The 12,102-nt window shown below is 60.3% G+C and overlaps 2 protein-coding genes across 5 annotated transcripts in view; one reads left to right on the top strand and one right to left on the bottom strand.

Annotated features, from left to right (window-relative positions):
• Positions 1-230: 230 nt before the first annotated feature.
• On the top strand, positions 231-6,141 carry CHPF2 (chondroitin polymerizing factor 2). The gene is made up of 4 exons (XM_024564531.3): positions 231-2,207; positions 2,646-3,210; positions 3,833-4,015; positions 4,708-6,141. The coding sequence occupies exons 1-4, from the start codon at positions 1,945-1,947 to the stop codon at positions 6,013-6,015; spliced, it is 2,319 nt and encodes a 772-aa protein (XP_024420299.1). The 5' UTR covers positions 231-1,944; the 3' UTR covers positions 6,016-6,141.
• A 130-nt stretch (positions 6,142-6,271) lies between these two features.
• The window catches only part of SMARCD3 (SWI/SNF related BAF chromatin remodeling complex subunit D3), a 31,607-nt gene continuing 25,776 nt past the window's right edge, over positions 6,272-12,102 (bottom strand). For all 4 annotated transcript variants that reach the window (XM_053926108.1, XM_053926105.1, XM_053926106.2 and 1 more), the window contains 11 exons: positions 10,556-10,598; positions 9,702-9,824; positions 9,460-9,582; positions 9,115-9,210; positions 8,849-8,950; positions 8,474-8,635; positions 7,535-7,632; positions 7,257-7,392; positions 6,876-6,998; positions 6,659-6,760; positions 6,272-6,448 (listed from right to left, as the gene is read on the bottom strand). In XM_053926108.1, coding sequence (XP_053782083.1) covers positions 6,395-6,448; positions 6,659-6,760; positions 6,876-6,998; positions 7,257-7,392; positions 7,535-7,632; positions 8,474-8,635; positions 8,849-8,950; positions 9,115-9,210; positions 9,460-9,582; positions 9,702-9,824; positions 10,556-10,598 — 1,162 coding nt within the window. In that variant the 3' untranslated portion in view covers positions 6,272-6,394. The remainder of the gene's footprint in view (positions 6,449-6,658; positions 6,761-6,875; positions 6,999-7,256; positions 7,393-7,534; positions 7,633-8,473; positions 8,636-8,848; positions 8,951-9,114; positions 9,211-9,459; positions 9,583-9,701; positions 9,825-10,555; positions 10,599-12,102) is intronic.

The raw sequence follows: 12,102 nt of genomic DNA on the forward strand, positions 1-12,102 counted from the left end.
TGTGGCAGTTTAAACTTGCAGCTCCCAGAGGGCAGGGACCACGCCCACCTGGTCCAGTCGGGTTTACTCGGTCAGGATCCTTCACGCCGGCCTGGAGCTTGATAGGCAAACTACAACAGTTGTGAACTAACAGGCAAAGATGGGGTTCCCGGAGAAGTATAGAAGGCCGAAGAGTGAGCACGGAGGCGGAAGGTTTCCTCCTCCCCGCACCCCCCCACCGGGGCAGATGGGAGTCGAGGTGGAGGATTTGGGGAACCTTGGGGTCCACTCGGATTAGCGTCTGGGGAAGGCGCGCTCGCTCGGGGGGGCAGGGGTGTCGATAACCGCCGGGCGCACACGTCACCCTGCGGCGGGCACTTTCGGCTGCGAAGGGGCGGGGCGACCATAGAGAGCGCGTGGGCGGAGCGAGCGGCCGGATGCGGTCACCATAGAGACGGGGACTGACAGCAGCGGAAGAGGAAGGAGGGGGCCGGGCTGTGAGGTGGCAGCGGCTGCAGCGGCGGAACCGGCGCCTCGGCCGGCACTGGGGTCTGTTCCTCTTTCCCCACCCTTCCCCCTGCAAGGACGACGGGGGCGCCACTCCCCACGACAGGAGCGGGTCCCACCCCCACGCTCTCGCCCCTGCTCCCCGGGACGGCGCTGGTCGCGGCGACCCCATCCTTTGTCCGTCCGCCCCTGGCCCTGCTGCAGGGGCCTCCCCGCCACGGGCTGCGGGGTCTCCCTTGTGGCCCGTTGCCCGCAGGCTCAGGCAGGGCTGTTGCCCCTGCGGAAGAGCCTGAGCTCGGGGTCTTGGCCCTCCCCTCCCCGTCCCGCCGCCTCAACGAGCGGAACTGAGTCCTCAGCCCCTCGGCAGCTCCGTGACGCAGCCGGTTTTATTTTTGTTTTGAGACTCCCGGCTAAAAGTTGCTTTGAGCCTTCTTTCCAGGACTGGAAGTGGCCTGTGATCGCTGAGAGGTAGAGCAAAGGCGCCGGGCCTGGCACGGCCGCAGCCAGCCCAGCCTCGGTCTGCCTTTCCGGGATCCCTGCTCTGCCTCCCGCTGCTCCTCGTCGTCTCGGTTTGGTTTGGTTGGGGTACCTGGGGCCCTGGTAAAGCCAGACACCGAACGGCTCTTCCACAGCCGGAGTTACTGTCATTTGCCTGCTGTCCCCTGTAAGAGGGAGGTGGGCAGCCCCGGGCTCTCAGCATCTGGGATTGGGAGAAGCATGTCCTGCTCGATGGCTCCATCAGCCACCGTGGGCCTCTGAGCGACTCTCAGGGCCGGTGCCCCTGTCTGCCCATCTCATTTGGTGGTCAGAACTTCTGCAGGCCATGCCACTGGCTCAGCCTGACCGCTCCTGACTGGGAGGAGGGGTCCCTCCAGCCCTGTGTTTCCTCAACACTGGGGAGTAGAGTAGAAAGAGGCCCTGATCCAGCACCCCCTTCAGTGAATTGAGTAAGAAATGTGCCCCAAGCCCGGTGTGCTTCTGGAAAGGCCTGCCGAGGAGGCTTCTGTCGCAGGGGGCCCTGTTCTGACGAGGCATGTGCTTTTCCCCTTTCTTCATCAGCTGTTGCTGGCTCTTGACTTAGTCTGCCGAATGGTGTAGTCCTCCGTTTTGGGTCAGGCTTGGCAGGATTGAATTTTGTTTCCTCCTCTTTCCACTGGAAGACAGACCATAAGCCATTAATGAGTAAAATTGATTCTAATATTACCATTTGGACTGAGGGTTAGATCTGGGACCTTGACGACTGAAGACCAGGCAGGCAGGATTGTGAAGACTGGCCAGTCCAGCTTCCTGGGGATGCTGGGCCTGGAAGCGGACACGTCTTGCTCTGTGGCCAACCTCACTGGCCCCAGGCTTCCTGGTTAAAACTGCAGGCCGGCTCCCGGCCTGGCGCCCATCAACCCACTGACCGGTCCACGAGGCTGTGCCCTCTGGGGCACACACACAGCAGGGCCTACCACCATGCGCCTGAGCTCCCTGCTGGCCCTGCTGCGCCCAGCACTGCCCCTCATCCTGGGGCTGTCCCTGGGGTGCAGCCTGAGCCTTTTGCGGGTGTCCTGGATCCAAGGTGAGGGAGAAGATCCCTGTGTAGAGGCTGTGGGGGAACCTGGAGGGCCGCAGAATCCTGACTCCAGAACTCGACTGGACCAGAGTGATGAAGACTTCAAACCTCGCATTGTCCCCTACTACAGGGACCCCAACAAGCCTTACAAGAAGGTGCTCAGGTGAGAGCTGCGTGCATCCATAGCCCCCCGACCCCAGGGTGGGGCTGCTCCAAGTCCTGGCCACTGCCTTCACTGAGAATCCGTGTCAGGCTCCTTGCAGTAATTCCTACCATCGTGGTCTGTGCCTGTTTTTTCCCCTCCTCCTCGGTCTAAGAGAGTCTCACCTGTTGGTGTTACATTAGTGTTGGATGCTCTTAAATAGGGTAGGAATTGCATCAGCTTCATGTAATGTGTCATTAGCAGACCCCTCACCAAATCGATTCTTGTGTCCACTCTGCAGAGCACGCTTCCTCCAGGTGCTAATCCATGTTGATGAGGAGGTCCCTTGCTTCTCTTTGCTCACCTCCAACTCACTCAGTCCTGGGGGATGTATATGCCGGACAACCTGGGTTCCTAGAAATGAGGGAGTTGACCCCTGATGGGTTGGTCTCCCCACAGGACTCGCTACATCCAGACAGAGCTGGGCTCTCGGGAGCGGTTGCTGGTGGCTGTCCTGACTTCCCGGGCCACGCTGTCCACTTTGGCTGTGGCCGTGAACCGCACGGTGGCCCACCACTTCCCTCGGTTACTCTACTTCACTGGGCAGCGAGGGGCCCGGGCTCCAGCGGGGATGCAGGTGGTATCTCATGGGGACGAGCGACCAGCCTGGCTCATGTCAGAGACGCTGCGCCATCTTCACACGCATTTTGGGGCCGATTACGACTGGTTCTTCATCATGCAGGACGACACGTACGTGCAGGCCCCCCGCCTGGCAGCCCTTGCCGGCCACCTCAGCATCAACCAAGACCTGTACCTGGGCCGGGCGGAGGAGTTCATTGGTGCCGGCGAGCAGGCCCGGTACTGCCACGGGGGCTTTGGCTACCTGTTGTCCCGGAGCCTCCTGCTTCGATTGAGGCCACATTTGGACGGCTGCCGAGGGGACATTCTCAGTGCCCGCCCTGATGAGTGGCTTGGCCGCTGCCTCATCGACTCTCTGGGTATCGGCTGTGTCTCACAGCACCAGGTGACAGCCCTTTCAAATCAGTCCCCGTCCCTGACAACTCAGTAGTGCCTGAGGGATTGGTCTCCAGGCTGGGCGCCTTCCCGACAGCACTTCGGGGCTGCTGTTTGGTCCTTCATGGATGCTGAGTGCCCCTCGGGCCGCAGTGCTCACCTCGGGCAGTCTTTGACCCCGGGGGGTGTCAAAAGTGGCATCTTGTCAGTGACTCTGTGAGCATGGCAGAAAGGTGTCTTCTGTTCATCAGTCCTCCCCCCTTCTGCCCCCAACCTCTGCTGCCTTCCCTGCCACACACAGTTTTGAACAACCTGGGAGTGTTCTAGAGATGGCCACTCTCCTGCAGAGCTGCCCCTAGAGGGACTGGAAAGAGGAGACGGCTTCTTAGGAATACTTGGAGGCTCATAGCATTGGTTCTCTGGAGAAACAGTGGGGTTTTCTGGGGAAGAGAGCACCCTTAGTTGCCTACTGAACATTCTTTTTTCCAAAATCTGATGGGGAGGGTAAGGCCAAGGTTCAGGGGACACTGGATGGAGCTCCCACAGTGGTGGGGGGAATGCTGGGTGTGGTCAGCGTGGCTGGGACAGGCGGCCCTGTGTGCGGCACTGATTGGGCTGATTGGTCCCTCTAGGGGCAGCAGTACCGCTCATTTGAACTGGCCAAAAACAGAGACCCGGAGAAGGAGGGGAGCCCGGCTTTCCTGAGTGCCTTTGCAGTGCACCCCGTCTCTGAGGGGACCCTTATGTACCGGCTGCACAAGCGCTTCAGCGCGCTGGAGCTGGAGCGCGTGTACGGTGAAATAGAGCAACTGCAGGTGAGCCCGGGCGGCGGCTGGAGGGCGCAGGCTCAGCCAGCCGGCAGCTGAGAGGGGAGGCTGGCGGGGCAGAAAGGGGCTGACAGCACCTCAATTTCAAGCAACTCCAGAGAAGGGGCTCCTGGGCCAGGTGGATCATCATATCAGCTCCTGGGAAGACTGGGGTGCGGTTAGAAGGGTTTGCAGGTGAACTCCAAGGCTCGGGACTCCGTACAGTGCAGTAATAGTTTTAGCTCCTGTCCGATAGAGCCACTCTAGGGAGGACGCAACAACCTGAAAGTCCCCAAACTTCTAGCGCTGTCCTTAAAAAACCCAAGGGTAGAATAGAAGAATATCCTGGTTGATTGTGGGGTTGTCGGAGGGGAAGTACAGGTGAACACAAAGGTCCCGTTCTCAGGAGGACGGGGCTACCCTGGGTGTGGGAGGGGGAGGCGGCCGGGCGTCTTCTGTTGGAGGATGCTTTACCGGCTGTCTGCCCGAGTTCATTCCCCCACCCCACCGCCTCCTCACTGCACTTGCGCACCGGGGTGCGATTCGCCTTTCCACTGCGTTTACAGGCAAAGAACGTAAGGTACAGGGAAGGGAGGGATAGCCAAGGAGCACCCCGAGTGTCAGGACAGAGCTGGGAGCCCAGGACCGGTCGGGTGCTGCCTGCCCACCCGGGAACTAACTGTGTGTCCCCCCCATCCCAGGCTCAGATCCGGAACCTGACCGCGCTGACCCCCGAGGGGGAGGCAGGGCTGAGCTGGCCCGTGGGGCTGCCGGCCCCGTTCACACCGCGCTCTCGGTTCGAGGTGCTGGGCTGGGACTACTTCACAGAGCAGCACCTCTTCTCCTGTGCGGACGGGGCGCCCAAGTGCCCACTGCAAGGGGCCAGCCGGGCGGATGTGGGCGACGCGGTGGAGACGGCTCTGGAGCAGCTGAATCGGCGCTATCAGCCTCGCCTGAGATTCCAGAAGCAGCGGCTGCTCAATGGCTACCGGCGCTTCGACCCCGCGCGAGGCATGGAGTACACTCTGGACCTGCTGCTGGAAGCCGTGACGCAGCGTGGGCACCGGCGCGCGCTGGCCCGCAGGGTCAGCCTGCTGCGGCCGCTGAGCCGGGTGGAAATCCTGCCGATGCCCTACGTCACCGAGGCCACCCGCGTGCAGCTGGTGCTGCCCCTTCAGGTTGTCGAAGCTGCCGCAGCCCCAGCTTTCCTCGAGGCCTTTGCCGCCGGCGTTCTGGAGCCGCGAGAGCATGCGTTGCTCACCCTGTTGCTGGTCTATGGGCCGCGGGAAGGCGGCCGAGGGGCCCTGGACCCGTTTCTCGGGGTGAAGTCTGCAGCGGCCGAGTTGGAGCGGCAGTACCCTGGGACGAGGCTGGCCTGGCTCGCAGTGCGGGCGGACGCCCCTTCCCAGGTGCGGCTCATGGACGTGGTGTCTAAGAAGCACCCAGTAGACACGCTTTTCTTCCTGACCACGGTGTGGACCCGGCCCGGGGCAGAAGTGCTCAACCGCTGCCGCATGAATGCCATCTCCGGCTGGCAGGCCTTCTTCCCCGTCCATTTCCAGGAGTTCCACCCTGCCCTGGCACCACAGAGGTCTCCCCCAGGCCCCCCGGGGGCTGGCCCTGACCCCCCCTCCCCTCCTGGTGCTGACCCTGCCCGGGGGGCTCCCGGAGGAGGCCGGTTTGACCGCGAGGCTTCCGCGGAGGGCTGCTTCTACAATGCCGACTACCTGGCAGCCCGCGCGCGGCTGGCTGCTGAACTGGCGGGCCAGGAAGAGGAGGAAGCCCTGGAGGGGCTGGAGGTGATGGATGTGTTCCTCCGGTTCTCAGGGCTCCACCTCTTCCGGGCCGTGGAGCCAGGGCTGGTGCAGAAGTTCTCCCTGCGGGACTGCAGCCCCCGGCTCAGCGAGGAGCTCTACCACCGCTGCCGCCTGAGCAACCTGGAGGGGCTGGCGGGCCGGGCACAGCTCGCCATGGCCCTGTTCGAGCAGGAGCAGGGCAACAGCACCTAGCGCCTGGGCGCGGCTACCCCTTCTGCCTCCGCCCCAGGAGGGCAGGGCAGGACGGACGGACAGATGGAGAGCTTGTGGCTGTATATTTTTAATAAGAAAATGTGATTAAAAGTGTCTTCTGCCAAAGTGTTTTCAGGTCAAGGGAGACGGAGTCGGGAGGTGGGGGGGGACTCTGAGGGAGGGGCTGGGGAGGTTGTGGACCCACCACCTCCCCTTTCCTCCTCTCTCCCAGTTGCCAATGACCACACAGCTGCCGTCAGATGAACGACCTTTAATCCAGTTCCCCGCCTCACCAGAAGGCAGGCGGGCAGCAGAGGGGTGATGGCAGAGCCCCGGGGGACAGGGCAGCCCTGGCCTGTCGCACTCCCTTGCAGGGCCCCTAGGTGTTGCGCACCACCAGCGACTGCTCCAGCTCCTGCCTGCGCTGCTGGATCTTTAGAGAAATCAGAGCAGGGGCGGGGTTATGTGCTGCCTGTGAGTGGCCGGACGACCCCAACCAGCCACCCGCCCTGGAAGAGCATCAGGGAGCAGGGAGGGCTCCCATGAGGTGAGGGGCACGGGGGAATGGCATGGGCGCCCAACAAGGCTAAGAAGGGAGGGTTCTCCAAGTGAGGGGGCCTGGGGTGCCCGGGCCCCTCCACACCTTGCAGTAGAAGTAGCGGCTGACGGCTTCCTGGGACCAGGGCTGGTGGTAGAACTCAGCCCGGCGCTCCTCCTCGGGGTTGCCTGCGACATCTGTCATCACCTGGGAGGGAGCAGAGGGGTCAGCCCTGGGCCCGGACCCTTCGCCCCTGTGTACGACCTCTGCTGTCCTCCCCATATGCTTGTCTTCCATCCAGTGTTCCCTGAGTCCCCTTCACCTTGAGGTCCCGGCTCTGGGAGCAGAGCAGGTCTTGGATGTAGCCTTTGGGGTCTCTGGAGAAGCTTAGCATGAAGTCCCTCTGGATCTTGAGCTGGTTTATGGACTCAATCGTCTCGTGGATCTACAGGTAGAAAGACAGGCACTTTCACCTGGCTGGGGTGATGTGGGAGCAGATGGGAAGGAGGCGGGAGGCCAGTGGGGGAAGGGCTGCTGCCGTTCCCGTGAAGAACAGTCCCTCGGGCCCCCAAGCCTCTGCGGTCCCAGGGAAGGGGGTACACATGTCCCTTGTCTCTCCATAGGCCCGTGCTCATGCCTATTCTGTCTGTGCTGTGTCCCTTCCGGGCTAGCCTCCCGCTGCAGCTCTGGGCCCCGGCCCCACCTTACTGTCCAGAGCGCTGATCTCCTGCTGGTTGGCCGTGGACAGGAGGAAGCTGCTCATTTGCCCCTTCAGTGGCTCCTCCACCTCCACGTCAATGTCATAGCACGCTGTCTTCTTCTGGTCCGACGGGTCCACACTGCCAGGAGATCCAGCCCTTGGCCTTCACCTGCCCCCATGGAGGCCAAGGGCCCTGGGGGCAGATGCGGTGGGGAGGGAGGGGGCGCAGGGAGGGCAGGACGGATGATTCCCCGATCTGAGGAGCGAGCCAGGGGCCTCACCTGATGACGTGGTTGATGACGATGGGGTCTGGGGGCAACAGCAGAGCTGTGAGGCGCTGGGGGATCTCAGAAAACTTCAGCCGGGGGCAATCAAAAATCTGACGCAGGAGAAAGAGGTCACTCTTTGGTGCTTGAAAAGAGCATACCTACAGTTCTAGACCCTTCCATCCTGGAAAGGCCACAGGAAGCCAGGAACAAGTCTCATTGCTCAGTGTTGACGGGGCTGGACCTAGGGGGCCCGCGGTCGGTGCGGTGCAGCCTGTGGGAACGGGCCTGGGTCGGCCTGCCAAGGTGCAGATCCTGCTCCCACCACGTACTACGCAGGCTGAGCAAGTTCCTTGATGACGCAGACTGTCTTCGTCTCTCGAATGGGGATAAGGACAGGGCCCTCTGCCAGGGCCGTGGTGAGAATTCAATGACTCGGAACACCAACTGCTTTGGAGCATGGCTTGTGCTCCGGGCTCAATAAACATCGCTGTTCTTTCCACTCCTCGGGCTTATCTGCTGTGTTTATTGAACATGTATTAATCCTCCCTGCTTCAGTAAAATTTGTGTCAAGTCCCTTTCATAGCAATTGGATTCTCCTAACTGCCCAGTGGCTCAGATGGGACAGATAAGGAACAAGGCTCACAATGGCTAGGTAACTCACCCGGAGTCAGGACCAGGACTAGAACCCAGGTGTCCAACTCCGAGTGCCAACAATATTACATTCCCACAAGCTTTGCAGGTTCCCGACCTTTCTGGCCTGGGGTGGCTGGAATGCAGCACAGACGTGCGCCGTGGTACAGCCTGGACCGGGACCCTGGCCTCTGGCTCCGAGACCGTGACTACAGTTTCTAATGCCTGAGAATCTAGAAGGCAGGGGGGGAATTCCCTTAGTGGAGGCACTTTCCCTACCGTTGACATGGCCTGCTCCCCGTGTCCTGGTGTTGAGGGTACCTGCTGGAAATACTTGTCCCCGTTGATGTATTCCTTGTCGTGTGAGTCCTGCAGCCTGTTAGTCTTCACGTACTGCCACAGGGCCTGGACGATGGCCGAGCGGCTCTGTGTGTGCAGCCCCAGCAGCCGCGCCAGGCGGGGGTCCAGTTTGAACTGGGGAGGCTAGGAAAAGGTGACCGTGAAAATTAGGGAGTGGAAAGAGCTCGGGCAGCTTGGGACCGGGGTGGGGGTGGGAGAGACGCAGTGATTGGGCTCCTTGGAAACGTGCTTCTGGAGAAGGGGGGCAGAGAGGAGGATGGGGTCTCTCGGGACGTGCACCTGGGTGGCCTCGGCCCACCTAGTCTAAGAGAATGGGCGTGGGGGCCTGGCACGGACCTGGTAGTCCAGCATGAGGAGCAGCGTGCAGCGCACGCTCAGGTCCCCCGGCCTCTTCACCTGGAACCCGTCCGTCTCCTGGGTGGTGGGCGTCCGGTGCCACTGTCCACAGGGAGAGAACTGGCTCACATCCCAGGCCCATCTTGGCTGCTAGGACCTGGGGCTCTAGGGGGGTCCTTCATGCAAATCTGTGCAGCCGATGGGACCGTGGGGCTTGGGCCTGTGGAAGGCTGGCAGTCCCAGGGCAAGCAGGGTCTGGGTTTTACCTCAACTAGGTGGTTGTCAGGGCCATAAAGGTCTTTGTCCAGCTCGATGACCAAACTCTTGAAGAAGGAAGAGAACTTTCGCTTCTGCTTGCTGGGCTGTGGGAGAGGAACAGGGACCGTGGGGGCAGAACAGGGACTGTGGGGGTGGAATGAATTGGGAGGGGGTGGGGCTGGTTGGGTAGGGTAGCAAAGTTAGAAGCAGGCCTCTGCACCCCAGCTGTCTCTCGAGGCCACCCCCCTGGCCAGGGCTGACTCCCTAACCCTCTGTGTAAACGTTTCATTTGGTCCTCAGCCCAACCCCATACCCACCCCAGGACACTTGGAGAGACCTGGGCCAAGACGTACGTCATCCAGGAGCTTCCCTTCCACCCGCAGCTCCCAGGAGGCGATGCTGCCATCAGAATCCTCGGCATCAGGCTTCGCAGGGTTAAAAGTATTGGAGATATAAAGACGCAGCTTCCGCTTTTGCTGAAGAAATAAAGAGTGTCCCACAGAGTGAACACTGGGTGCCCATCCCCAGGACAACCCCGCTTCTCCATTCTGGGAACAGGACGGAGAGCCCTCTTCCCGCCCCCAAACTGAAGCACCTTCATCGGCCTCTTCAGAGCCTCCTGGATGTCCACCCGCTTCCGCATGATGGTTTGGTCCAGTTTCCTCTCGAACGCCAGGAGGTCCATGTAAGCCTGGGACTCGGGGACCAGCTCCCGGATCTGGAAGAGGAGGAGCAAGGCAGTGGGCCAGGGGCTCAGCCAGTCTTCTAGGTGGAATGTGTGCATGTCATGTGGTCCCAGGGCACACAGAGATGGCGGGAGCTGGCCGGTTCTGGGACTTTGAGAGTGACAACGAGACCCCTCCCTGGACACCGTATCCAGCAGTAGCAGCCTCATGTTTAGGGATAAAAATGGCTTCTCCCTAGTCTAGGGAGACCCATGCATTTCATCACTAGGGCAGGCAGGAGCCACTGTGGAGCCCAGCAAACTCTACGGCTTCACCTCCTCCTCCTGTCCTTTCTTTTGTCACACAGCCTCTGGGCTTCCTTTGGGTGTCTTCAAAGTGGCTAGGGCCTTGAGGTCCCTCAGGAACTTAGGGGATGTGGTTGCTTGCCTCTACCCTGGCACCTCACCCAGCCACTCCAACTAATGTCTCAACCAGGCTCCTACCCCGCTACCCAGCTCTGTGCGTCTCAGGACCGCTGGAACTCAGGCCACTGCTATCTACCCTTTATGATTCCGTTCCTTCCCTCTGCCCCACCCCCTCCTTCTGGCCTGGGGAACCTCACTTCTTAATTAGCTTTTTAAACAAAAAGTAAAAGTGACTGTGACCGCTGAAGCTCTGCTCCTTAGGGGGGAGGGGAGACAAATGAGGTGGGAGGGGTGGAGGGAGAGGAGGTGGAACAGCAAGAAGTGGGGGTGAGCTGGGGGCTGCTGTGAAAGGCACTCACCCTTTGAGGGAGGATTTTGTCAGCCATCTTCCTCCTCTTGGCACTGTACATTTTTTAAAGAAAAAACCAGGTTACCATGGCGACAGATCTGGGAGTAACGAGGCCACCTGCTAAATTATCCCGACATCTCCGCCCGCCTGGCTGGGGTTCCCACAGCCCACTCCTCTGCCCGCCCAAGGGGCGATGACCACAGTCGTGTGCGGCATTGGTGCTCTGTCCTCTCACGGGGAGCAGAGGAAACAGTCCTTTCTCTGGTCTGGGAGCTCGCTCCTGCCCCATCACATTGTCGGAGCCAGACAAATGTAGGCTTAGGAGGGGCTGGAGCGGGGGAGCTGCAGAAGTGTTTGGGGGAAGCTTGGGGAGGAGGGAGGGCAGAGGACAGGGAGGGTGGCTTCTGAGGACTTGCCTGGGCTGCTAAGGTGGGGAGCACCATCTAAGGGAGGGGAACCGACCCCCTGACCCCAACCCCTGGAGCAGGAGGTGATGGCATGAAGCTGGGGAGGACTGCACCCCTGCCACCCTAGGCTTGGAAGGAGCCACTGACAGGCAAAGGGTACTCCTGCCCTTGGACTCCGGGACAGACCCATAGGGATCCAGAGAGAGTAGGGGGGAGTCATTTTCCTGTAGGGTGACTTTGGGCTGGGATTGGATTCTTCTTGACCCACTAGCTGCATCTGACTCCCAAAACACCCCAGAAAATTCTTGGCCAGTTGAGATGAGAATCCAGCCTAAAGGATGGCTCTACACTGCCCCCGTGTGGTGTTCTCAACCACTGCCCCTCCCTGTCCAAAAATCTAAGGCTAGGCAAGCGCTTTTCATTAGAAGTCTGATTTTGTTTCGAACGAATTATCGATGTGAAGCCCTCCATTTATACAAAATAAATCAGGGATTTGTGCACTGCAAAAGGAATTCATCAGAGGAGTCCTATAAACAGAATTTTCCTTGATGTATAAAAAATACTTAATAACGAGGTAAAATCCATAGTATACATTTTATAGGATTCCATCTGGGGAGCACAGGGAAGCATGTGTGAGGGCTAAATAGTGAAACCCAAAGGGGCACCTTGTCAGGCACAGCAGGTGCTTTGGGGGTGCCACCAGCTGGCTCTAACAAGGAAATGGACTGGCCCCTGGTGCCTTGGGGGCAGACCTGGTCCTGAGAAGAGATTACAACAGCCCTTCAACCTTTGAATACCTAAGAATCACCTGAAAGCACCACTGGGCAGAACCCCCCACCCACCCACCCACAGGGCAAGTTCCCCCCCCCCCCCCAGGCCAGGTACACAGATTTCCAAGATCTGGAGCTTTTAAACGGCCAAGCCAGGGAATTCTGGGGAAGGTGCACCGGACAACCACACTTTGAGAAACACGGTCCCAAAGCTCTCTGCTCTCAGTCCTTCTGCCAGCCGCCCCCCTCCCCAATCCCAAAGACTGAAGCATCACCCAGAACCTGGGAACAAGGGGTGGAGAGAGGAATGGAGCAGGTGACATGGAGAAGGGCGCGACGGCCGCAGCTTGTCTATGGTGGGCACACAAAGGAACCAGAGC

Source organism: Desmodus rotundus, chromosome 6 (genome assembly GCF_022682495.2).
Source record: "Desmodus rotundus isolate HL8 chromosome 6, HLdesRot8A.1, whole genome shotgun sequence".
In the NCBI taxonomy this organism is placed as follows: Eukaryota; Metazoa; Chordata; class Mammalia; order Chiroptera; family Phyllostomidae; genus Desmodus; species Desmodus rotundus.